General features: G+C 36.0%; 3 protein-coding genes across 11 annotated transcripts in view; 2 read left to right on the top strand and 1 right to left on the bottom strand.

The window, feature by feature from the left end:
- The window catches only part of LOC109622675 (uncharacterized), a 517321-nt gene that overhangs the window by 163111 nt on the left and 327358 nt on the right, over window positions 1–26852 (top strand). The gene's annotated exons all lie outside the window — the stretch shown is intronic.
- The window catches only part of LOC109413726 (6-phosphofructo-2-kinase/fructose-2,6-bisphosphatase 1), a 393602-nt gene that overhangs the window by 41485 nt on the left and 325265 nt on the right, over window positions 1–26852 (top strand). The gene's annotated exons all lie outside the window — the stretch shown is intronic.
- LOC109409620 (alpha-N-acetylgalactosaminidase) overlaps window positions 1–26852 on the bottom strand; it is a 272573-nt gene that overhangs the window by 16955 nt on the left and 228766 nt on the right. For all 9 annotated transcript variants that reach the window (XM_029873599.2, XM_029873597.2, XM_029873600.2 and 6 more), the window contains exon 3: window positions 26273–26582. In XM_029873599.2, the coding sequence (XP_029729459.2) occupies window positions 26273–26538 (266 nt within the window). In that variant the 5' untranslated portion in view covers window positions 26539–26582. The remainder of the gene's footprint in view (window positions 1–26272; window positions 26583–26852) is intronic.

Raw genomic sequence — 26852 nt, 5'->3', positions numbered from 1 at the left:
CACCATACACAATGACTTTGTTGGATATTTTTCGAAATTTGATAGTTTTTTATTATGGAATTCTAAAAATTGTACAATTCGGCTAAACGAATGTTTAGGCAAAAAATGACATTTGAAGGGTTTTTACCCTCGTTTTTGTTTCAGTGTATATGTAAGTGTGATGTATCACATTTTTATAAAACAGTACTAGATAAACTATCACTACGATAAAAAAGTTTTATCATAAAATCTTTTGTATTAGTTTCTTGGCACTTTTTTGAAATTTTTTTAGCCTCGGCTAAACGAATGTCTATCACTGTATTAGGACCTCTGCCTTTCAAACCGGACTAGGCTAGGCGCCTGGCATAAGTTATTATGCACTATAGAAGGTCCATAGTGTGATGGAAAAGGTCACAGTTCTAGTGCTATTGGTAACAACAACAAACTTATTACCATGGTTACCTCCAGTTTATCATAGATCAGGATGGTTACAAACATAGCATACAATTTTACAGAGAACACCTTGGTATATACCGTGGATACACAGTTATGGATCACACACGGTTACGGATCAATTCGGTGTTTACGATCGTGTGTTGCAGCTTAGCATAGCATGGAATGGCATAGTATAGTATTTCTGCTATGAAGACTATGCTATGTTATGTCATGCTGTGCAGTGAGGCGACATTTGACCGTAAACATAGAATTGATCCGTAACCGTGTGTGATCCATAACTGTGTATCCACGGTATCCATCACAACTTCATAAAAAGTCCTTATCTCTGTTCGTGGGAGGTTGGGTGCTTAGATGTTTTACAAACTTTTCTCGCGTTTTGAATATTTAGGTTGTAAAGTTCACAAATAATAATACATAAGACATGAACAGAGCTGGGATAAATAGTAATAGGAGGTAATTCCTTAAAATCGCTTTTAAGTTAAAATCTTATAGAAATATATAAAAGTTTTAAAGATGATCGTTGCCAGAAACCTGAGATTATATCAATATAAAACTCAGCTGGCTAGGGGAATGAGAACAGAGGGGTTCACGTCGCATTGAGGTTTTTGTAAAATTAAAAAAGGTCAAGTGACGCATGATTGGTGTCTTTGGGTTCGAAGACGTGCACGTGAAGTGAAATGATAAACATGGGAGTAACTAGAAAAAAAAAAACACCAGCAAATTACATTTTATTTCACCATTCACAGTAATGGAGAAAAACATCACAGATGAAACAGACGATTCCTCAATAACGTACATCTAAAATTCGGGATTTCTTCCAAATGTTCCATAGGATTTTTTTTTCATGGATCGCTTCGGAAATTGCTTTAAAGATTCCTTTGGGAATGTCTTCAGAGATTCCTTCGGAAATTCTTCTAGAAATTCTTCGCGTATGCTCCAAGAATTTATAAAAATATTCAATCGGGCATTCTGCCAAGGTTTTTTTTTGGGAATCTATCATGCATTATTTCGTAAATTACAGAAAATATTCGAGATTTGCACCTGGATTTTCATCAAAAATCTGTCAAGGTTTTCTTTGGGAAAATTATCGAGGGATTTCTTTTGTATTTGGTTTGAGGATTTCTTGTGAAATTGTTCAAGAGATTTGTGGGAAAATTCCTCAAACTTCGTGTCGGGATTCCATCAGGGATTTTTAAGGCATTCCAACTGAAATTCCCCCTAAAATTTCATATGAGACCGTCTTCAGGAATTCCATCTAGAATTTCTTCAGGGATTCTCTGAGGATTCTTTTTCACGAATCTTTGGGAATACGATTGGCAAATTCCTTCAAAGACTTGTTTTCCTCCAAGAATCCCTGTAGATTTTTTGCAAGGATTCATTGAAGATTTCTTCCAGAGATTCTTTCTGGTGTTCATCCAGGGATTCATTGAAAAAAAACTTCAGGGATTTATGTATGGCATTACTCTAATGATTTGTTTCGGTACTTATCCAGAAATTCCTTGAATTATTCCTCTTGCTATTCCTTTATAGTTTCCTCGGGGATTTCCTTTAGGGATTTCATAGAAAATTCCTCAGCGATCCTTGGGTTAATTTTAAGATAATGATTCAGGAGATTACTTCAGAAATACACTCCCCTGTTCTCTGGGTGTTTAATTTTTTAATGGTGGACCGTTTATTGTTTGAATGCACAAACATTAAAAAAAACATTTTCTCCATTTTTTACGTACAGTGGATAGTCAAAATAATGGGACAGGAAAAATTTTTACTTTTCAAGAAATGATCAAGTAGCTGTCACTTTTCGAAAAGGGCATCAAATAATCTCAAATTTTTACTGTAAGTTCATCAACTAGTTGTGTATCAGTGGTTCAAATTTAGAAAAGATCGAGTTTTTCTATACTAAGTTAGACATATTCTAGATACCCGTAACGTGGGTAAATCACCTTATAATGATTAGGTCGTAAGATCTACCCAGAGCCGTAGCGTGGTCCCACGGCGCCCTTGGCAAGCATCCAGATTGGCGCCCCACGACAATTAGACATTATTATTTTGCTAAATTTGTTTATTCAAAGTTATGTGTACGTTTTCGAAGTTTTCAAAGAGTACGAACAGATTTTGCATTTCAAGAATCATACTTAGACCAGCACAATAGTTAAAAATGACATTTCAAATTCTTAAAATGTATGATGCATACATTTCTAAAGGAAATCTTAGTTTTTTTATTTTATTTTTAAAAATACTGAATTGAATTTCATGAGCATTCAGAAGTCCTCAAACGTTTTTACTATTTTTTGGCTATAGCTTCAACTGGTTTTACCAGAATTTCCTAATAACTTCACCACAAGTTTCTTCTGAAGTTCAATCAAAATATTTCTTAGAAAATTTTCAGAAATCAAAAATGGATATGAAGTAATACCAGGAGAAATTCCTGAAGGATGAGTTTTTGTTGGAATCTCTGGAAGAATTTTTGCTGGATTCATTGAAAGAAATTATGAAAGAGATTGCGGAGGAATTCCTGCATTTATCCGCATGAATAAATGATTAAAATTTTCAAGAAATTTAAGTAAGCATTCTAAATGGAATTTAAGGAGTATTTTTTTGCAGGAATTCATGGAGCAATTCGTAAAGAAATGCCTGATATGCAAATGCCCGTAATAGTTTGTAGAGGACCATTAGAAGAGTTAAAAAAACTTGGCAGAATATTTGAAGGAATCTCTGAAAAAGTTTCTTAAGGAATTTTTGGAGGAATTTCTGAAGAAATCTATGAATGGCATTCAGAAGAAAGCTTTGGAGAAATTTTGGATGAAGTCCATTGCAGATTTTCTAACGGAAAACCTGTAGAAATTTCTGAATTATTCCAAATTTATAATTTTATGGAGGAATTTATGAAGACATTCATGAAAAGTTTTCTAGTGAAATTCTAGCAGAAATTTATGGATCAATCCCTAGTAAGCATGATACAGTTTCATATAAGATTTTATTTCAAAAATTCCTAGAAGAATTTCTGAAATAATTCATTCTCAGAGGGTCTTCTGAAGGAATCCCTGAAGTGATTTCTAATGGAATCTCTACAGAATTTTTCATAGGAATCCATGGAGGAATTACTAAAGAAATCTATTGAAGGGTTATTTAGTAATCCTTATACACATTTTTTGCATGAATCCATTGAAGGAAATTATTAAATATCCATGTATAAATGTCGAGAGGAATCCTTTGACTGATTCCTGAATAAATCCCTAGATAACTTCCTGAAAACCTCCCTGAAGGCATTTCTAAAGGGATTCTTCGAGAATTTTTAGTAAGAATCTCCAGAAGAATTCTTTATTGGCTTTTTTTAAATAATTTTTAATATAAGATTTTGAGAGAATTGCTGGAGAAATTCTTTGAAATGTTTTTAAAGAAATTTCTTACAAAAATTCTGAAATAGTTTTTGAAAGATTTGCTTAAAGAAGCCCAGCAAAAAATCCGAAGAAATACCTGGTGAAATTTATGAAGAAATTCCCGAAATATTTTATTTGTTTGAAGGGAATGAACAGCGTCGTCTGAATATTTTTCATTTAAAATACTTGTTAAAAACACTCTAAAATATGTCAATAAATAAGTTTCCAGTAATTTTCAGAGAAAAACTTTCACTAGAATTTTGAAAATTTATTGATTTTGCTTGCTCGTTAAAAAACAACTAAAATAACTTCCAAAGTAAAAAAACAAGCTAAATTCCCAGGTAACATCATGATAAATAATCTAGCGAACGAATTTTTGAGAATAACGTAATGTAAAAAACACTCGATCAATCTTAGATATTTTGAAGTCTTGGTAACATACAAGAAAACAATAGCATCATAATATTCCTTCTAGACTTTTACCTTTTCGGCGCCCCTTAGAGGCTGGCGCCCTTGGCGGGGGCCAACCTGGCCAACCCCACGCTACGGCTCTGGATCTACCATAACCAATTTTAATTTCGTAATCCTCCAGCTTAGTTAATTTAATTGTAGGAGAATTATACAGTGTACCAAACAATTGTCCGTACAGCAATTTTTTGGTCAACATAATTTTTCATTTAAATATTTATACCTTTTTTATACGTCAATCAAAAACGCTGAAATGTTGACCAATCATAACCCATATATCAAAGCTGCATTGGTAAAATTTTGAGCAAGATCGAATAAGTTTTCTGAAAGTTATAGAACTTTTAGTAAAACTCATAAGATTTTTGAACACATTTTTATCAATATGTACGTGATGAAACTTTTTCAATTTTATTTGTGTTACAGTTTATACCTAGACTTTCATATGCAGCTTTGTTTAAGGTTTTATATTCACTACAAAATATATGAAAAATCTGTATATGTTCAGAGTGTCATTTGGAAATTTATCATATTTTGATCCATAAAAGTGCCTAGAGTTTTCAACTTTTTTAAACTCTCTTAATGTAATATTTTTATACAGGACCTACTAAACTACATATGAAGAGTAGGTCCTATGGATTTTTCGTTCAGTTAATGCAAAAAACGTGGAAAACGTTTGGCAGATTATATGTACAAAATATGGTAAATTTTCAAACATCGTCAACTACATATGCACATTTTTCATATTTTTTGTAGTGAATATAAAACCCCAAACATAGCTGTATATGAAAGCCTTAGGTATAAGATGTAACACAAAAAAATTGAAAAAAAAAAATCATCGAGTACATGTTGAGCTAGAATGTTTTAAAAATGTGTTCAAAAATCTTATGAGTTTTACTGAAAGTTCTATAACTTTCAGAAAACTTATTCGACCTCGCTCAAAATTTTACCAATGGAGCTTTAATATATGATTCATGATTGGTCAAAATTTCAGCGTTTCAACATTTTAATGAAAAATTATGTTGACAAAAAATTTGTTGTACGGACAATTGTTTGATACATTGTAAGATCAAAATTTGGCTTACTTTTCTGTGTTTTGTTTTATATTTGTATTTTGTTTTTTTTTTTTTCACTACTAATATACCATTTATTTCAGTGTTATCTGTTTGGTTTTTACTGGTTTTGCTAATTTTTTTGTATGCGAAAATCGAAAAATCGTCAAATATGGAGGGGGGGGGGGGGAGGTAAAACCATGCCCCCCTAATTTTGGCGCCTATTTCAAATAGAGATTGATATCTGGGCTAATTAAGCTGAAAGTTCAAAATAAATAAGTTCATGATCTACAAGTCTTGATCAACTTTTTCTGAGATGTAATTCATCTATGTGATGTATCTCGAAAATCAAATATAGAAGTATACAATTTCTAATACTCAGTTTTGGCACCTATCGAACCAATTATTTCATTATCAGATTGATTTTGATATCCTTTTGTCGAGAATGAAATTCTAAGTAAAATTTCTAAGACCTTTAACCAAAAATTTAAAATGTTTTGAAATTATATTATATGGCCAGATTCTCGAGATACAGAAATGAAGGAATTCTAAGACAACCTAGCAGATAAACCTAGAATCAACTGGTTCAATATCTGATAGCTGTTGATGTACAGATCATCTTTACCGAAGACGAAATTCTTCTGTGTGGTCTTGTTTTCGAGATACCGCAGTTTAAAAGGTCTAAGACTGGTAGAGGATAACTCTTGATGTCTTGACTAACTTTGCCGAAGAATAAATTCTTCTGTGTAGTCTTATTCTCAAGGTACAGAAGCATGGAATTTCTAAGACTTACTGATGCCACCTATTAAGGTTTAATATGCGTATCATCAGACAGCTCTTGATGTCCTGTTCTGAAGACTAAATTATTCTATGTGGTCTGATTCCCGAAACAAAACAGTTAAGAATTACTAAGAATTACTAGCCCCACCTAACGAATAAACCTAGAATCAACTAGTTAATTATTGGATAGCTCTTGAGGTCCTGATTAACTTTACCGAAGACGAAATTCTTCTATGTGTTATGATTTTCAAGATAGATCCGTTTAGACGAAATTCTTCTAAGTGGTCTGGTTCTTGAGATACAGCAGTTAAAAATTTTTAAGACTCACCTAACGGATAGACCTAGAATCAACTAGTTTACTATCGGACAGATATTTATATGCTGATCATCTTTGCCGAAGACGAAATTCTTCTATGTGGTCTGATTCTTAGATACAGAAGTTTAATATTTCTTAGACTCACTAGCGCCGCCTTGCGGATAACCCTAGAACCAACTAGTTCACTTTTGGATAGTTCTTGCTGTCCTGATCAACTATGCCGGAGTCTCCGCATTCAACCCAAAAATGCTCCCAACTTATGCTAGGCACACTATGCATTGAAAAACACGCTTGATATTCACCACACGAGCTCGAATATACTTGCAATAGCTGTTCACCCAATGATTAACAAAGCAAAACGTTTTATGATCACTAGCCCCGCCTACTGGAGCAAGTATGTACTTATAAACTACGTACTATCGTAGAGACCCTGACCTCCTGAACAACTTTGCTTAAGACACTAGTCTTCCAACATGCCTAATTTCTCCACGGTAATTGCTAAATTCTGTGGATGCTATCGACTTGACTTGTTTCTTGGACTTGAGGGTTTCTTTCGGCCTTGCAGTCTTCGGTGTGCAATCAAAGATGGCATAGACCATCGAAACGTCGGGCGTAGAGAACATATGTCGTTTTGATTGCACACCGAAGACTGCAAGGCCGAAAGAGACCCTCAAGTCCGGTAATTGCTAAAGTTACTGATCTATAAATAGTTAACTGGGCGTTCGAAGCATCTGATCTATAAATAGGGCGTAAATGAGCTAAGGGATTTCTCCTGAGGATCCTAGAAGAATTTCTCAGGAGAGCCATTTTCCAGAGATTACTTCAGAAATTATCCTGGGATTTGTTAGGCAATTTCTGCAGGTATTGTAACAAGAATCTCACCACGGATTTCTTGAAGAATATCTTCAGAAAATTCTTTCTGAAATTTTCAAAGAATCCTTGGGGAATGTCTAAAAGAGATTTGTTGGATAAATGCTCCTCAGGTTTCTTGAGAACTTCAGCTAGAAATTCCATAGAGGACTCTTGCAGCTAATTCAGCGTACATTTCCTCAGAAATTCTCAGAGAAATTTCTCTGGGAGGATTTCTTTTTTTTCATGCAAAGATTCTATCGGAAACTTCTTTTTTGGACTTCTTTCGTGGAGGCTTTCGTGGAGAATTTATAACGCATGGGTTTCGTTGGAAAATTCACCTATAGATCGTATTGGCAACTTCTCCAAGTATTTTAAATCAAAATTTCTTCATAAATTCTTTGAAGGGAACTGCTAAAGTAATTCCTTGGGGGATCGCTTCAGGAAATCATTGGAACTTGTTTCAAGGATTCCTATGGCATTTTTTGCAGGTATATCAAATGGAATTTCCTTATGAGTTCTTAGGAAATTTTATCTGCGTATCTCTTCTTAAAATACAACGAGATTTTCCTGAGAGATTCATTAAAAAAATCTCAGAACTTATTTGTTTTTTTTTTCAATTATTTAACAGAAATTCTTCGGGAAATTTTATAGTAACTGTTTACTTTGAAAATCTTTCATGAAAATGCAACTTTGATTTTTGTTCTACAGAATTTAAAAAGAAGTTCCTAAACAATACCTTGAGGAATAAAAAAAACTAACATAATGGAGAATTTTGAGATTTTATTGAGAGATTCTGAAAACGGTCCTTTCAAAGTATCATGATACCTGATAAAATTCTGATGTTATCCCTGAAGGAACTTTCGAAGGAAAAGGGGGAATTCTTGCAGGGATTCTCCAAATAATCCTCAAAGGTATTTATAAAGAATCTCTTGAGGTTCAATGAATAGATATATTCTGAAAAGAACTTCTGGAGGCGTCACAGAAAACACCCAAAAAGATTTTCTTTATTTATGCTTTGAAAAATAACCGCAACTGCTAGGGTAGTGGACTTATTTTGGCCCGGGGCAGGTATTTTGGCCCACGTAGAAAATTTTGTTACATTTACAATATAATCTCTACACAATCTTGGTAAATTTTCATTGGAATTCAATCTCTGTTATTGTCTGTTGATGTAATTTTTTTCTACAAGGCAAAAGTATTAGCTTTATTAAAAAGTACCTAGTTAAATTGTTGCTTTATTTCTTTAATTTCGTGACATTTTTTTCATAAATAGCATTGTTTTCCTTCTGCACATTTGAGTCAAGTCCTTGGTATATCACAGATCTTACAAGCATCAGTGACTTCGAAATGATTCTTCGGTGGAATTCAAAAAACAACAATTTGAATTCCAGTTAGCTTTGAAAAGGTTCTGAGACCCGTCGTAAAACCTTGTAAACATTATTTTGTCTTTATGATGGCTATCGGATCCTCCTCGAAACTATTTGGCTTCAAAAGAATATTTTTGTTTGAACCTGTAAATTTAAAAAAGCTGGAGAAACTTTTGTTTTACTTAATCATTTATTTAAGGCTCATGCGCCAACAGGCATAACGGAGCCGAATTCGATTAAAACTTTTTACAATTTCATGTTTTTGACTTATAAACTATGTTAGTTTTGGGGAACCGTAAAACTCGAGGTTTGGTCGAGGTTAGGGGGAACAAAAATAAGCTGGAGAAACTTGTTGGATAGATTTTGTGGAAGAATTCTGTTAAAATATGTGATGGAATACCTCGATAATATTTATGGTTGAATTCTGTCTGATTCCATAATTATTAGCAAACTAAATTTGGCAGGTCCTGATGCGAATCCGAGGAATTTTATGGTGCTCCGTCATTCAGAAGAGTCACCGCTGCTTCATAAGCGATAGTGATGATGATGCAAACTTAATTCGCAAACATAAATCATGGTTTGCTGTTGAATAGAAGTCAAATTCTCGTTAACAGTCATTAAGGCAACAACAATGAAATCCGTATCAGATGGAATTCAGACCAGCCGGTGATTTGCACGAGCCCAATGAAGATTAACACTTGCTGGAGTGCCACCATTCTTGATCTGCCGCCACAGATCGTGAGTTCCTAGACACTTCACATGCTGCTAATTCGACATGAGGACAATTATCGCACACACACACTGGACGATTGTTATATGTACTTTGAGTTTCGAGAACTACCCCATAAGTTTCAAGTCAACGTTCAAATTCGGCGCCGCAGAGGTTTCTCAGCTTCATTGTGCTTGATTGCTCAATGGGCTCGTGCGAGGTTCTCAGTGTGCAACTACATTAGAACTCGTGCAGGTTCAAGTGTGTCAAAATTAAGTCCCAGCCTCCGGGCCGTCAAGGTCGACCGACGGACACGGGTTTATGTACAGTCTAACGAACGGTGAAGAAACGAGAGTAACATCCGAAGGTCTTCACTTCGTTTGATTATTGAAGTACTTTTAAACAAAACCGTTGTTGGTTGCGGTGATCAGCTCAATGTCACGCCTGTCATCTAGTTGGTGCGGCTTATGTGCGCCGCCATGAACCCTCATCTCACGTGTGAAACTATAGTCCAGTCCAGTTTCTACTGAAGACCCAGCTAAATTTCAGCTTGATGGTAACAAGATTGATGGCACCGTCGTCGTCTGGCGTGCGCCAGAGGAGATCACCATTAGATCATGATTAGGTTAGCCGTTTCGCTTGGGTCTTGATCCACCCCTTTCTTCCGCCGCACTACTCTAAAACTATAAGAAAAAAAAAAACTGTACCGACGACCAGTTGCTGAAAACAATTCAATCTTTGGCAGCGGATCCGCGCTGCGGCGGCATTGAGTCAAGCGCGAGTGTGTCGTTCGCGATTGTGATCTTTGCATTGTAATGTGCTAGGGTTATTGCGCTTCTTGGAAACACAAATCATGATGAGGTGCACTTGAATTTCAATTTACCGCGTGTGCCTTACCTTACCTATAGCTGATTTCGATCGGTGTTTCTACGCTCTGCTTGAGACATGGATCTCTGGTCGGGGGTAGGACTGACTGCTGATAGATTACGGGTGGTTCGATGATCTATGCAGCGCGGCGACGTGCCGTTAAGGTGTGTCAGCCAATAGGTTAGATGATCTTTTGAGATGGTTTTTTGTTTTGATCGAGTACGGTATCGACCTTGCCATTCACAATTTGAACCAAAAGGCGGATTAAAGTGAATTCGTTACAGATTGACGTGAATGTTTGTTTGATTTTCATGTATTATTGAGGGTTTCCAATGCTAATGATTATTTCTCCCGGAAAGTAATTCAGAATCTTTTACAAGCTATACCCATCTTACATTTTGTGTAGTGAAAAGGTAAAAATAACCATTAATCAAAATTCAATTCAAGAAACTCCCAACAAACATTTTTGCTGTACAAGTGTGGAACAAACCATTCTTAAGCAAACTTTGGCTTGAGAAACAGTTATTCAGCTAGTTATGTTTCTTGGGCTGTTATTAAGCTTCTTTCATTTCTTGGGTGTGATAGTAATCAAATTGCTTAATAATGCCCATTGCTTAATAATAGTCACAAATCGTTATAGCTTAGTATGCTCGACATAACTTGACAAAATTCCTGAAAAAAATCTAAACTAGCTTCTTTAAGGTTTTCTTTTGGAGCTTTTAACCCTCCTTGTGCATTATGGTTATTTTTGACCCAAACCGTGCACTACGTCAGCGAGCTTCTGCGAACGTGACGCATTGGTAAGGTTAATTGAGTTCTTCCTGATGGCACGTCGTTATCCTTGAGTAAAATACATCCATTGCTATTGTAGTTACACTTTTAATTGAATGTAAGTAGGAAATCGAATGTTCTAAGTATTTCTAAAGAAGACCAGTAAAAATCTTGTTGTGTTCTGCCACAAAGAGCTCACGACAGTAAATTTTTTGACAAATATTCACTATAGTGCCTATAGGCACACTAGGGGAGAAATTTGTTTCATCATATGCGCTTATTCCCGGCATATCAGACGGAAAATAGGTAATAATTACAGATATTCCAACTTACTCATCAGATGGAAGCAAAAAGATGCAGACTATCAAAAACCAGTCCATATAGTACTGAAAATCGCATAACTACTCGAAATATCACGTTTCAATTTCACTTCACTCACTTGATTTTTTTTTTCGCGTTTTGCGTACTTTTGTATATCTGTATTAACGAGGTTTTTAGCCCTAGGCTAGTTCAACTTGGGTCCCACGCTTTACTTCCCTTCCGAAGGAAGAACTCACATTTTGCGATTTTGTCGGGAGTGGGATTCGATCCCAGGTCCTCGGCGTGACAGTCAAGTGTTCTAATCATCACACCAGGTCCGCTCCTCTCGTTTTGCGTACGATGAAGGTAACCGCACCAAAGCAGCAGGTAGCCAAATTATTATTCATCATCACCACCATTCAATTTTCACTTCGCCAGATTCACTTGTAGAATTAATATTCAAATGACACCCAACAAAAGCTCTGCTGTGGAATGCAGTAAAAGCTGTTCTATTAATGAAATAAATCATTTTTTTCCCAATCGGTAACATGTAAACAACAAGTTATCCTCGTGTAGAGAGGATACAAGCAATGTGTGCGAGGATTTTCTGCATACGAAACAACGTATTTCACAACCACAGGCCTATTATAATCTAGTCAGCTCATAACTCTGAACACATGATTTGATTTGGATTGCGAAGAATCTGACCGACTTTCCGAATAAACATCTACGGTCAAATAATAATTTTGATCATACTATGTAGCAGGGCCTGCTACGGGCCGTGCACAAAAGTGGTGCCAAGGGAGGGGTTTTCCCCAATTTCGGCAAAAGGTGGAGTGACGCCTAGTGTATGGAGCGTCGGTCATGGGGGGAGATAGTGGTTAACACCCCCCACCCCCCTCATGCGCGGCTTGCTATGTAGTACCACTAGGGTGGCCCACACTTATATGAAAAACAAAAAATTCGAAAAATACCAAGTGTTACCTCCTAAATCAGTTGTTTTGGACTCCCAGAAGCTACGTTCAAAATTTGAGCAAAATCGGTTGAGCCTAAGGGGCGCTCAAAACGCTTGAAGTTTGTATGGGAAAACTTGGCCAAATGTATGCAGAAATTTTAAGTTTTCGAATTTTGCCGCTAGGTGGCGCTGCAAGCGTTCAATAATCAAACCTTTTGGTATTATTGTAGGTTTCCTAGGGTATAACTTTTTTCACAGACGTTGGTTCACTTTGCGGTCTTCGACAAAGTTGTTTGTAATATAGTCACCTACAATAATACTAAAGGGTTTGATTATGGAACGCTTACAGCGCCACCTAGCGGCAAAATTTGAAAACTTAAAATTTCTGCATACATTTGGCCTAGTTTTCCCATACAAACTTCAAGCGTTTTGAGCGCTTCCTTAGGCTCAACCGATTTTGCTCAAATTTTGAACGTAGCTTCTGAGAGTCCAAAACAACTGATTGAAAAGGTAAGACTTGGCATTTTTCGAAAGTTTTGTTTTTCATATAAGTGTGGGCCACCTTAAGTACCACATAGCATGGGAAAAATTAAAATAAGGACTTCCAGAAAACATCGATGCTTATCATTAACAATTTCTACAAAATAAATACCTAAAATAATTTAAAAAAAAACCTCTCTCACTTCTATGATAATACTACACCATAGAAGAAATTTGAAGTAGAAATTTTGGAAAAATCTCAAATAAATCCTAGAAGAAACATTCAATCATCCAAAAGAGAATGTTAAAGAAATACCCTCTATGGTTGGCTTTTCGGTCCGGATAAATTATAAGCGGGGTGATACTATTTCATCCGACGTTTCGACTCGTGGTTGGGGTCTGCCAATCCGTCGGTCGTTTCTACAATCAGCTTAAAGAAATACCTGAACGAATCCATGTCGAAATCCACGGAAGAATTCGTGGTAGCATTTCTAGAGGAATTCTCGATGAAACCCATAGATGAATTTCCCAAGAAATCCCTGGAGAGAAACTGCTAGGAAGACTATAAGAAATTTCCGTAGAATTTCCTGGAGGAATTACCGAAGGAATCCTTAAAAGAAGTACCAATGGTTTCTTGAAGAGATCTCCAAGAAACAACTCGAGAAACTCTCCAAATAATCTTTCGGGAATACCCACAAAGAATTGATGAACTTCTTCTTTTTCTTCTTCTTCTTAATGGCTCTACGTCCCAAATGAGAATTGGCCTGCCTCGCTTCAACTTAGTGTTCCTTGAGCACTTCCACAGTTATTAATCGATGGGCTTTCTTTGCCTGCCATTGCATGAATTTGTATATTGTGAGGCAAGTACAATGATACACTATGCCCAGGGAGTCGAGAAAATTTTCCCGACCGGAACGGGAATCGCCGTCTCCGGGTTGGCTTCCCATAGCCTTAACCACTTGGCTAACTGGAGACCCCAATTGATGAACAAATGCTGGTTCAAAATACATGGAGAAATTCCTAATACAATACATGGATGAATTCCCTATGAAATCCCCTGCTTGAGAAAATTCCCACGGAATCCTTGAACAACTCCAGAAGGAATTTCCCAAAAACCAGAATAATCTTTTCGGGATTTCTGAATAAATTGCCAATGGAATTCATGTGTGATTTCCTGAAAAAATCACAATTATTCTCCGACAAAGCTCTTCAGAAAATCCACTAGATCCGTGGAGAAATTTCTCAAAGAATCTAAAAAGATGTTCTGGATGGAATCCCTACCAGAAATCCAGATGGTATCACGTATCATTTGAGGGAATCTTCAAGGATGATTTCCAAGTCAAACCACAGAAAAAATCGCTTACAATTCCCTTGCAAATTCCTCTAAAGAAATTTCTCTAAAAATCGCTGAAGACATTACCGATGAAATAGCTGAGGCATCTCTCTATGGAATTCATAGATTAAGTTCTCAAAATTCTCGAGAGGAACTATTCTTTAGAAATTTCCCAAGGATTCTTGCAAAAATTTCAGGCAACAAAAACCATGAAGAAATCCTTCAACAAATCCCTGGAGAAATTGCCGATGGAATCCCCAGATAATTTCTGAAGGAATCTCTGAAAAATGGGTCTTTCGAAAAAAACCTGGAGAAATTTCCGGGAAGAATACATATCTAGCGTGTACCTTTATGGAATCCGCAAGCGAAGAATTATCTGGATAAATTCCTTGAAGAATTATTTGTATAATTTCCTATATTATTCAAACGGTTTCCCGGAAAAATGTCTGTTCCCAAAAGAAATCTTTGAAAATATTCCCCACTGAATTCCTAAAAAAATCATCAAGGAATCGCTGTAGAAATTAAAAAAAAAAACGGTAAAATACATGAAGAAACTCCCGATGGTATCCCTGCGTGAATTTCTGATGAAATTTCCTAAATTTCTTCTCATGAACTATCATAAAAATAACTTATGAAAATTTCCAAGGATCTCTGAAGAAATTCCGATGGAATTCCTGGAGAAACGTACGGTGAAATTCCTGGAGGAATCACCCAAGAATTTGCTGGATAAATAATTGAAGGAAATCCGCAATGAATCGGAAGGAAATCCCTGAATTTGTTTTTCAATAAACCCCTGGAGAACTTCTTTTTGAATGGTTTGAAAAAATGTTAATGGACCCCTACAAGGATCCCTGAAAAAAAAAATCTTTTGAGAATTCTCCAATTCTCAAGTCTCCAGTGGTCCTTGGAGGAAATTTCCAAACAAACTCCTGAAGGAGACTATGAAAACTTCTTCAAGAAATTCTAAAAAAAAATTGAGGCGATTTCCAATAGAATTCCTAGATGAATATAAAAATTTGAACCCTTAAGACATTTCTGGAAGATTTCTCCAACGATTCCTTTGAGCATTTTCCCAAAGATTTATGAAAAAATCCCCAGAGGATCCATGAAAAAAATTTCGATGGAACTCCTGAGTTCTCATAAGAAAACTGCCTATGGCTTTCTGAATAAATTCTTGTTGAAATACCTCGAAAAATTCCTGATGGAATCCCTACATGAAGTCCCCAAGAAACTTCTGGGGAAATTCCCCTACAAATTCGTTGGAAATTTACACTAGGAATCCTTGTAGCAAATACAAAACAAATTCATTCATAAATTTTACTTGAAAATCTGGGAATTACAAGTTCAACTTCAACCAGAAATTCCTCTCGAGGATCCATCATATACTGCAAGGCCTCATATACCTTCGAGCCCTATTTTTTTCCAAGTGTAATTACATTGTATATTTAATATAAACATATTTAGAAAAATATGAAAAAAATAACATAAAAATGAAAAAAAAAAAATGAGTCAGCATATTTTTAACGATTTGCTAGGTAATCCAATCTGTCTTTGAGGTACTTTCGAAATATTTAGGATTATCCAAACTGTTCTGAAATCTACGGCAGCAGATTTAATTTTAATTTTTTTACTATTTTAAGTTACGCAGTATTACCAATCGTTTGAATGATTTTTTCAAGAAATATGTTCAGAAATTTCTTCAGCTTTCAAAGCTTTAAGAAGCTGGTCCTGAGTCCAGAACTAGAAGGCCATGATAAATATTGTCGCTGCAATATGCATTGCATAGGGGTCTCCAGTTAGCCTTGTGCATCAAGCTTAGGATCAGCAAGATTCGACAGTGGGTTCGATTCCCGTTATAGTTGGGAACTTTTCTCAACTTCCCTGGGCATTGTGCTTGCCTTACAACATACAAATTCATGCAATGTCATGCAAAAAAAGTCCTTCAGTTATTAACTGTAGAAGTGCTCAAATTACACTAAGTTGGAGAGAGGCAGGTCAAGTTCCAGTGAGAACGTAGAGCTACAAGGAAGAAGAATAATGAGGAAAAGACGAAGAAGGAGAAGAAGAAGATGTATTGTAATGACATTCATGAAAACGTTCGAGAAGTTTTAGATCATCAAAGAAGTAAGGACACCCATATTTTTCTTAGTCGGGATTAGAATATCAAAGTTATCAAGACATATGATCTGCTACAATAGTAACCAATTCCAATCATTGTTTAGAGTGCAGATTTGAAGTTCTGCTATGCGGAGCAGTTTGGTTGGTCTGTAAAAAAAAACCAAAATAATTGTTTCAAAAACCAAAGAATGTTTCATACAATTTTAAGAAGGTTAAGATTAGGTATAGTTGAATAACAGTTCATACCTAAAATATCTATTGTAACGGCTATAGATGTCAAGGAATAAACTCCAGTCTTCAATTAGGTGTAGTAACCATAGTTGATGATAGACAAACAAAGATCTAATAATGCTTCTAACAAGTCCTGTTTATCTAATAGAGGAATTGCGATTATTGATTTTGCCTAATGTAAGTTCAGACAGATGTCATAATTGATAGTTTCATTCAGGAAAAAAATCTTTGTGGTATTTGTCATTAAACCTTGAAGTACTCCACTGTCAAACTAACAAAAATATGTTGGAATTTACATAATCTTCAAACACGTGCAAAACAAATTTTCCCACTCGTCTACCAAAAGGTGATAACCATGCTAATTGGTTTAATCAGACGGATAATTATCATGCCGGCTGCCACCTTGTATAGTCACCGGACTGGTGGGTGTGCCATGCCATGCCAGCCGTACCACCGATCATCAACTTCTGCAGCTGGACTTTTGTTGCGCAAATCGTTTGGTTGATTGAACCTGTACATATAAACAAACACCTCCAACAACGTTAGAGATAGAGAGAGACGTTGCTCGCGGGGAAATCTTCCAATTGCGCCACTCGGGTTGCAATTTCCCGTCTTCTGTTCCGTGGGTATCTCTCAACTCAACTCAAGTCACACAGCCATCTGCAGCATAGAACCAACCACATGATCCCACCCGTCGCCGACCGACCAACAACCGGCTAATTCGCCGCAGTCTGTTCCGTCGAGATTCAATTCAAATTTCGACACACATTCGAGCATCTTGGGTTCCGCGCGATGCGATGGTTATGATGATGATTCATTGGTATGCTGCTGGTGGAGACTAGAGACTAAGACAAGTGGTACTCGTTGTTGCGCATAACGAGCGACGAATATAACGACGCGTGATTTATGCACATTGAACAAATTTGCTACTCGTGTAAATTAACCACGGCTGGCTGGGGCTGGCCGGAGCCTGGGGGAGGTAATTTACAGCACCCGTCCGTCGCGCCGCGTCGCCCGTTGTAATTATGGATTGCAATATAATAATAATTATGACATGGAATCATAAAGTTGTGTACCAACAAAATGAGAACCATTATGGGTTATTGAGCTGTGCACTAGTACTAGTTCATAGACGAAGAAATGAAGCGGAGTTGATCAAATGATATTAACTGATTCACTGTAGATAATACAGCGCGGGGCTGTTGTATTAAAATTTCGGCCGGAACTAATCCACCGGGGACAGTCACTTGCATGGTGATAAAATAAAAATCTGCATCGAAAATTTCATTGATTGATCACCACTGGTAAACTGGATAAGTCTTTCGCCGATGACCTAAAGAACCCTGCTGCAGTCAGGCGGAAGGCGAGAATAATTTGGCTGAGCTACGCACCCCAATGCCGCGGTTGAGCGAGCAACAATACGAGGAGCAAACGCTGAAGCCCATCAGTGCTATTATTAAGATCTCCAGAAGGAAGTGAAACGCTCATGTAGATGAGACAAAAGAGCGTGACCGGATTCCCTATTCGACGAAGCTGAGGGAGGAAGCCTCAAATACTAGAGACATTAGTCTCGTCTACAATATAATTAGCACGTCACCTCAATATGAATGCTACGATACCAATGAAAGACAGTCCATTTACCACCGATCCGTGTGTTCCTGATAAAATCATCGGCTTTATTGAAGCACAGTAGGATGCATTTTCGTGCAGAGTATTGCACAACGATGTCTTGTCCGATCCCATTCGGGTCGTTACTGGAATGAGGCAAGGATGTATAATATCATCGCTACTGTTCCTCATCGAAATCGACAAGATTCTGTTTGGATCAATTGACCGTAAACGAAATCGTTGGTAGTTGTACCTGTATTCTTCTAAAGCTTTCAATTTTTATTTTTATGAAAAAAAAAAAACCTACAGAAACTGTGTAATACTGAGACTGCATCCATTTATTACGTAACACTATATTCGAAATTTTTAGACCCGTGGTAGAGTTTTTTTTTTGTGAAAATCCTATATAAATGCATCGGCCATATTCCCCATCCCTCTAGCGCATTAGGTAATAATGTGGTCGACGCCTAAGTTTCGCATTATAACAGAGATGACAGCCTGTCATTGACAGGTAAAATTTTCAAATGTCTTTACACATGTCTTTCTATTGATTAATCAAAAAAAAAAACCATAAGAAATCCCTTGTGGACTTCTTTCAGTAATTCTTCCTGGAGGAATATTTCTAGATGTAATTGTGGGATCCTGTCCAAAAGTTTTATCAAAAGTTCTTTGAAGACTTCCTTTAGGAATTTATGCAGGAATAGCTTTTTTAAAAGTATTATCTTGGGAGATTATACAGCGGTTCCTGAAGCAGTTTCTGTAGAAATTCCTTATGATCTGTATTTTTTTACAAGAATTCCTCCAATTTCAGGGTATTTTCAGCAGTGTTTCTTCAACCCTCTAATACCCAACCCAACCTTTAGACGGGGTATAGTTTGAGCATTTTTGTAATTTTTGTTTCGTAGAAAATCAAAATTTTTACATATATTTTTGGCAGATATTTAGGACCGTTCTGTATATCTCAAAATGGTTTTGGTGTATTTTAAAACGTATTTATTATTACTTTTTTTATTATCTTTATTAAAGACACTTTCAGCCCGTGGCTGGTTCATCTCTGTATAACGTATTTACATATTTTCTTAAATCATAGAAAAATAGATGTTTTAGTCACCTTTTAAAAGTCACTGTTTATTCTGTATTGATTCGCTATAATTAACAAATTTTAAATTTTTCTCAAATCATTCTATCCTAGTTTCATAGTTGAAGGGAGTTGAATACACTCTAAAATTATTTTCCTTAAAATTACACGGAAAACAAAATTTCCCATGAAAAAAATTTAAAATAAAAATATTTCTACAATAATCATAAAATCTCAAAATGTTTCCATCCCAAAAAATTCGTACCCCAAATAGGCTTCCAGGAAAAATATAAAAATGTGAGGATGTTCAAAAATAAAAATTAGAATAATGAAAAACCGATATTCACGAAATCGACAATTTAAAAGAATCATGTTTAAATCGATTTTAGATGACGAAAAATGATATTTAGATCTAAATAAAAAATTTGGGTAATAGAGGGTTGAATTTTCCTAAAGTTAACTTTAGAACCTCCTCCAGTAAATAATACGTAAATGTCTCCATCAGTTCCTGCAGATATTCTCCCGGGATTCCACCAGGAGCTTGTTCTTTGAGAATCGTTTGAGAAATTTCTCTAGCAGTTCATTCAGTAATTCCTTGATGAGCTCCTCTGGATATTTCTTCAGGAGCTTTTGCAATAATATTTACGTAAATTGCTTCAAAAATTACACTAGGTTCCTTGTTCCGTGAGAAATTGTTTCAGGAGCTCTTCTAAGAGATAGGGTAAATGTGGTAATAGGGTAAATTGATAAACAACAATAATCGTACCACCCTAATAAGGGTTTCAAAACGTTAGAAACGGTCATTTTCCATCCATTTTCTATTTGATTGGAAAAATATGAAAACGATCGTTTCCCTATGTTTTTGATAATAAATCGCGTGCAACAACATTAGGCACACTGTTGCACTATTATGGAGGTAAACTTTAATTTTGGTTCCTAATGTTGCGGTATCCCATTGATTTCTTGTGAGATTTTGGAGAATAGAAACACTACCGCAACATTAATAGGAATAGTGCAGCAAAAATATTAAGTTTTTTTTTCGAAAATTTCTCTTAAGATTTCTTTCTGAAAAGTCTCTAGAAGTCCTTTGAGAAATTTCTAGAAACTTTCGGGAATTCTTGGAGGAGTTCCTTCAGGTGTTACTCCAGGAGTTTTTACAATAATCCCTTCAGAAATTCCTTCAAAAATTTCTCTAGTAATTACTTCATAAATTCTAAGAAAGCAGTTTCAGAACTTTTAGCTCTCGGCGCATTTTTCGCGGTAGAAATCCTTCGCGGTGCATCTGTTCATTATTATTTAACTAAGACAGCATTTTGAAGTCGCTCCTATAAAATTATAAAAAAACGATCGTTCTACCAGGATTTTTTTTGTTGACGATATTCTTGGTCATTTTTGGACAAAATCATTCGGAATGCTGAGATAGGTTCTGAGGAGATGCACAGTGAAGTCCTGTCAAATTACGGCAAATTTTTGATGGATTATTAATCAAAATTTCGGAGCGGTCCTGCGTTTACCCCTGAATGATTTCTAGTAAGTCATTTGTCAGAGGCGAATGAACCAAATGGCTTTAAACCTCTATAATAAAAAAATGTCATTTGTAGATGTTTTTCAAAGAATATTTCCAAATTCCAAGGAATTTGGTTCCTTTTTGGAACTGGAGCATAACTGACGAGCTTTTTTGGTAGACTTCTTTCGGGTTTTCTGGTCAGCTGATTGAAAGTTCTGGTTTTTCTGAAAATCAACAAAATCTGAAGCAATTTTTTAGTAAGATTTTTGATAAACAGCTTGCGAGATCACTGGTGGTTCCCTTCACAGATCATACTGATTAGAGCGTTTTTTGAGATCTTCAAGCGAAGTTATTGAAGACTATGGTTAATTAATTGCAATCTCTCATGCATTTCTGAAACAAAAAATCTTTCTAGTATTTCTACCGGGACTTTTGTTAGATTTCTCCCATCTTTCTTCACGAATACATGGATTCACTTCAATTCAAAATTGGCAACCCTCTCTTGGAGGATGAAAAAAAAAAATCCGTGAAAATTTGTTGCAATATTTTTTGGAAGAATTCCTGAAAAAAAAACATACTTCTAAAGAAACTCCCGAAGGAATTTCTGATGGAACTTCTGGAGCAATTGTTGAAAGGATTTCTGGAGAAATTGCTGTAGGAAAGCATTCTTACAAGCAATTCTGAATAAATTACTGGAAGAAATATTCAAGGATTTCCTTAAGAAATTCTTTGACTGATTTGTGAAGCAGCTCCGGAAAAATTTGTCCTAGTTTAACTCATGAAAGAATTTCTCAAGAAATACTAAAAAAAAAGAATTCCCGTAGAATTTTTTTGTGGAGTTCGTGTAGCAAGAGACGAATTCTTCGTAATGTTTCAGAGAAAATCCTTGATTGTTTAAGAAAAAAAACTATCAGAAATTCCAGGAGAAGCTCTATAAAAAGCTCCTGGAGAAACTAATGAAGAAACAATTCAAGATATTCCTGGAATAATGTCTTGAACAAGTTCTGGAAGATTCTTAAGGATTTTTCGAAGAAACTCTCAAAAACCTTATATAGAAAATCATTCCAAGCTTTTCTGATATTCTGCTTCAGAGAACTTCTTATATTTTTTTTGGAAAATCCTTTAAGGCATCCATTGTTGTATTTTTGAAAGTTTTTTTTAATTCAAATTCACATCACTGCAAAAATCACCGATGAAGTTCCATTCAAACCCTTGGATAAATTTGTGTATGAATTATTAAAGAAATTCATGAAGGGCACCTGATGGAACTGCTAAAAAACATGAAAGAAAAACAAGAGGAACTTCACAAGAGAACTCCCTTGAGGGTATTTCTAGAGCAGCTCCTGATTATGAAATCCATAGTGTTTTTTTTTGAAGATATTTTCCTGAACCAAATCCTGAAAGTTTCTCATTTTATTTCCTGGAGAAAAAAATGTAAAATATAAAGAAATCTCATTTTAACCTTTGTATGATTTTTGAGATGAATTTCCTTGAGATATACCTGATAAAATGGTTAGAAAAACTTTTAAAATTCTCTGGGACACTGTAGGGATTTTTTTTTGAAAAAAACTTTTGTGCAATTCGTACAAGAATTCTGGAACAACATTTGAAAAGGGCATGCAAGCATTGGTAAATAATGACTTCACACGTCGCTCATGAGCCCCCATCAGCTTCTTCACACAAACTAAGACCGTTATCAGATAGAGCGAACATCGATCTTTCGGATAACGGTGTTCATTTGCATTGGCGGGCTGCTGTTATGCCCTACGGAGCATTTTCAAAAAAAGACACAAGACCTCTTGGGCCCTTTTCAAATGTTGCTCCAGAATTCTGGAGGATCTCTGGCAAATCCTTGAAGAACTTATAATAAACTCAGAATTGGTTGGAACCTGATATGTTTTCTTTCAAAAATTTCATTTCTCAGTGAGATCAGTTTAGGGGAAGCGTTGGTCAAATTATGTGAATTGAGCCAGAAAAAATAGACAAATTTGAATTCCGTAGAGTATTTATTTTGGTAATATTGTTCTAAAAATTCCTGCGGTGGTTTCTGTAGGATTTTCTAATAAAAGATTCTTGGCGAAGATCCAGAAAGTATGTATTTATGACAAATTTTCTGGAAAAATTGTCGGTCGGGTTCATGAATAGGTTTGTTAAGAAATAGTTGAATAACGTACTACTAATCAAAGGAAATTTTGTTAATTCAATGAGCAGTTTCTGAACATTCTTAGTAAAATGTGTGAGAAGCCTTTTTTTGAGTTTTCAAATTTTATATAAGAATTCCTCAAAACACAACTCGTTTAACCCCAGGTTGAAATGCAAAATTAAAAAAAAATGTCAACAGCCCATTTCTAAACCGAATTTTCCCAAATTTTGAGCTCCAACTCGCATAACCCCCCTAGTTTTGAAAATACATATACAACCGATTCTTTTTTGCACGGGGGATGCGTACCGTGCAAAAAAAGTTTTTGGTTCAAAATTCGAAAAACAGTGCAAAAAAAAGTAATATGATTTCTCGACAAATCGTGCAAAAATAAGAGTTTGATTTTTTTTTGTATGGATTTTTTTTTTGCACGGCCTTGCAAAAAATATCCGTGCAAATTAAGAATCGGGTGTACACAATTTTCTTAGACTTCTGAACGGAGTATGCATGGCTGGTGGGTCAGGTCGGATAAAAAATGACCAAGTACGATTTGCACCCTCAAACCTCTCTCATAAACTAAGTATTTCAATGGAAGTTTGTGTATTTGGTTACTGAACTATCGAAGTGTGTTATTTTCAAATGATTCAAATGATGAGCTATCGGCCGCTTATTGACCTTTAGACGCCATTACAGCCATCCTCAGAACAGCTGTTGCCATTTTTAGCAGTCTTCATAATTCTTGGATATCTTGATCGATTGTCTGAATCCGCCCTTACAGAACATGGGTAATCGAAATAATTATAGCGACCTATTTTCTGTTGCATTCTTTGCTTTCATTGGCACCAATATTTGAAAACATGGGCAATGGTTGTATAATGAATAAGTATAGCACAATCTTGACGACCTGACTGAAGTCTGGCCTTAACTTCAGAGAACCACAGATGTTCAACAATTGAATTTATTTGTACGCGAACAATTTCTGCTAGCTGCAGAAACCAATATTTCATCGAAAAGGATAAAGTGAGTTCCTCAACAAGATTCCTGACCCTGAGTATCTAAGATGTCCTAGTTGAAGTCAGTGCTTGAGTTCAATAAGCCGAAGGCGGACTGTAAATACCTGTTTTTGCTTACGTGGGACTCTTATGAGCCACATGAACGTGTACTAAAACATGTGTCAATGAGATGACCACTCATAAGTATTCTCGAGAATACATTCCCGAGAATATGTACAAGAATACAATTAATGATGTACCTGAAGTCATGCTTTGACTTCCCAAGTAACATCTTGATGACCAATTAGTATTGTTGCGGTTTCGAGAACCGTCATAAAACGAATACCTTTTATTTTGGCTTCATGACGGTTCTAAGAACCTCTTCCAGTCTATTTGACTAAAAATGTTACTTGGGTTCAGACCCCTGTAGATAAGTAAAAACTAGAGTAATCTGCATACTAACAACTTCTGTTAGCTACACAAACCAATGTTACATCGATCAGGATGAACTAAGTTTCTCGACAATGTTCCTGAGCATCTTGGATGGCCTGATTGAAGTCAGTCCTTCAAGTCAACAAGCTGAAGATGAACTGTCGATATAGATATTTGCATGCATGGATTAGAAAAGTTTGCCATTAATTAAGCTTTCGTCCACCAAAATTGGCAAAACTGAAGTTTTGATGCATAGCAAAATTCCTCTAATAATAAAATAATATCACAAAATAATATCACATCAGTTTAGAAACTTCTTTTGATATTTTTATTTCCAGAAATATGTAGTTTTTTTTTTTTACTTTTTATCTACCAACCTCAATTGAATATATTTATACATATTATCTTATTTAATTTTAAATGTATTCATGATGTTCTCACAAAAAATAATGTCTTTACAGAAGTTCAAATGTTTTCAAATTTGAGACGTTTTCTCACATCTGGCAAGAAGCTGCATAATGTACTTGGACTAAAATAGACCACTGATCAAAACTGATGCTGCCACCCTATTTTTTCAACCCTGTATGCTTCTCTCGGTCATCTAAAACCGCGATAGGCAAAAACACAAAAGACGAATGTTATAAAATGTGTCACTCATATTCTGCTAATGAAGCGCAATCAAGACGCCACGGTGACCGGTTGTTGTTTACCTAACCTCATACACATTACGTGAAGCAGTCACGTGCCGTCACACACAGCTGATCTGTTTCACTTTCGATTAAATCTCTACATCCATCTTCGTACTTTGATTACGCTAAGGTTAGATGTTGTTCTCGGATTCGAATAGAAGAGTGCCATATAAGGTATGCGCACAGCAAAATCTGGCCAAAGAAAATCAAGCAGTAATAATTCATTCCAACTTATTCCCAAACCAAAAGCAATTCATCGTAAAAAAGCATTAATTTACTTTAAATCAACATCAAGACATTGCTGATTTGACTTGTTATACCCTTCATCTCGAGTTTTGAGCTTGAGTCCTTCCGTAAAGTTTTGCACAGTACCTTCGACCGCATGCCAAGAAATTTTTACCACCTTTGTGTCAAAATCAATCTTATTTTTCGATGAAAGCTGTCGTTCTTGACATTTTTTGAAGGTTCCAATTCACGGTTACTCAATATTTTCCAATTGGGTTGAGTTTTGAAGTGTATGAGATTTTACGTTTTTTGGAAAAATGCAGTACAATTTCTACATTGTTTTCTGCATACAATCGCAAACATTCTCCGCCAAAAACAGGGGACAAAAATCAATTCAAATCAATACACAATATCTAAGCTTTTGAATAAGGGGTGCCAGCCATTTTCCCGACATTTCCCGTAGTGAAAAAGATGATTTGCTGTACATGTATTTCTAAAAGTTCGGTTTTTCAAACCACAAATTCATATTGTTGACCAAACTATGTATTTCTTGCTAAACTTCGATTTTTTCTTGCTCTTAAGTTGATCTGCAACCTTTCCAGGTTGTAATGATGTATAGAACGAATACTTGAAAGCTAACTTAGGTCTGCGGGGACGGTCGCTTTAATGTACATTGTCAGATTTTCAGCACGTTTGTGCAAAAACTTTTCGAGGACTTCTTGTTCCCTCGACTCTATTTTAAACACAATGTCAAAATTTATCCCGAAGTAAATATTTTTCGATTCCTTACACAATAAGCTTTCATTTGCGCCAGAGATTGCCACGATTCGTTGAAAATAGAGAAATTTCTATCCAAAATGCGGTGGCTAGATTTTGCTGTTTGCATACCTTATGAGTGATGTTTGTGATTGAATCATTTGTCTAAAAAAGCTATGTGCTATATTTAAATGAAGCTGTAAACATCACCATTTCACAATTAGGATCTTCTTAAAAAAAACTGAGATAAGGATGAAATTGAAATTAAAAGCAATTTGATAGTGGTGTATACAATACGAAATACCAATTTTGTGAACCAACTCTAAAAAATGTAACTTTGAAACAACTATGTATCACATCTTCTATTCTATGTAGCGGTGTTCGATAAATATTGAAGTAGTTCCGTCACGACGGACGATCCAAAACCCCGCACTTACCTGATACAATTCTCCGGATCGCCCTCACAATCGGTATTACAGCGGAACCGTTCCCACGATAGCCATCCCATCGGCGGAGTCCGTGCGAGTCCATTCTCGAGGCTGGAGATTTCCGCCGGCAGTAGGAACACGGCAAGCACTATCGATACTATCACAGTTTGGAACACGCAAATCGTCTGCAGGGGAGATGTGCTACTGCTGCTGCTGGTGCTATTTCGCGGGGAACACTGCTTCGTCCCACCTTTCGATTGTCGTTTCAGTATCATCTTGTTCAGTGTGGATATGGAGCTGAACCCGGGGAAACGAGGTCCTGTGGACGAAGTGGAGATTGAGAATGAAGTTCGTTAGTATGCGGATGTGATTTGATGCGACATGATGCATGACGCTATGACGTTGCAGAGGTTTAAGGTGTGAAATGTGACTTAAATGTAAACGTTGATGAACTCGATAGTGTTGCATTCCTTCACGTACCGCCCTAGCCGTTATGGCTTAGCCGGAGCCGCCATGCATGCCGGCCGTCTATAATCACAATCCTAATAAACATAACATCTTATTATGCTAGTGCTGCTTAATCTTTTGA

Source organism: Aedes albopictus, chromosome 2 (assembly GCF_035046485.1).
Source record: "Aedes albopictus strain Foshan chromosome 2, AalbF5, whole genome shotgun sequence".
Lineage (NCBI taxonomy): Eukaryota > Metazoa > Arthropoda > Insecta > Diptera > Culicidae > Aedes > Aedes albopictus.
This window is presented reverse-complemented; position numbering and strand designations above follow the sequence as displayed.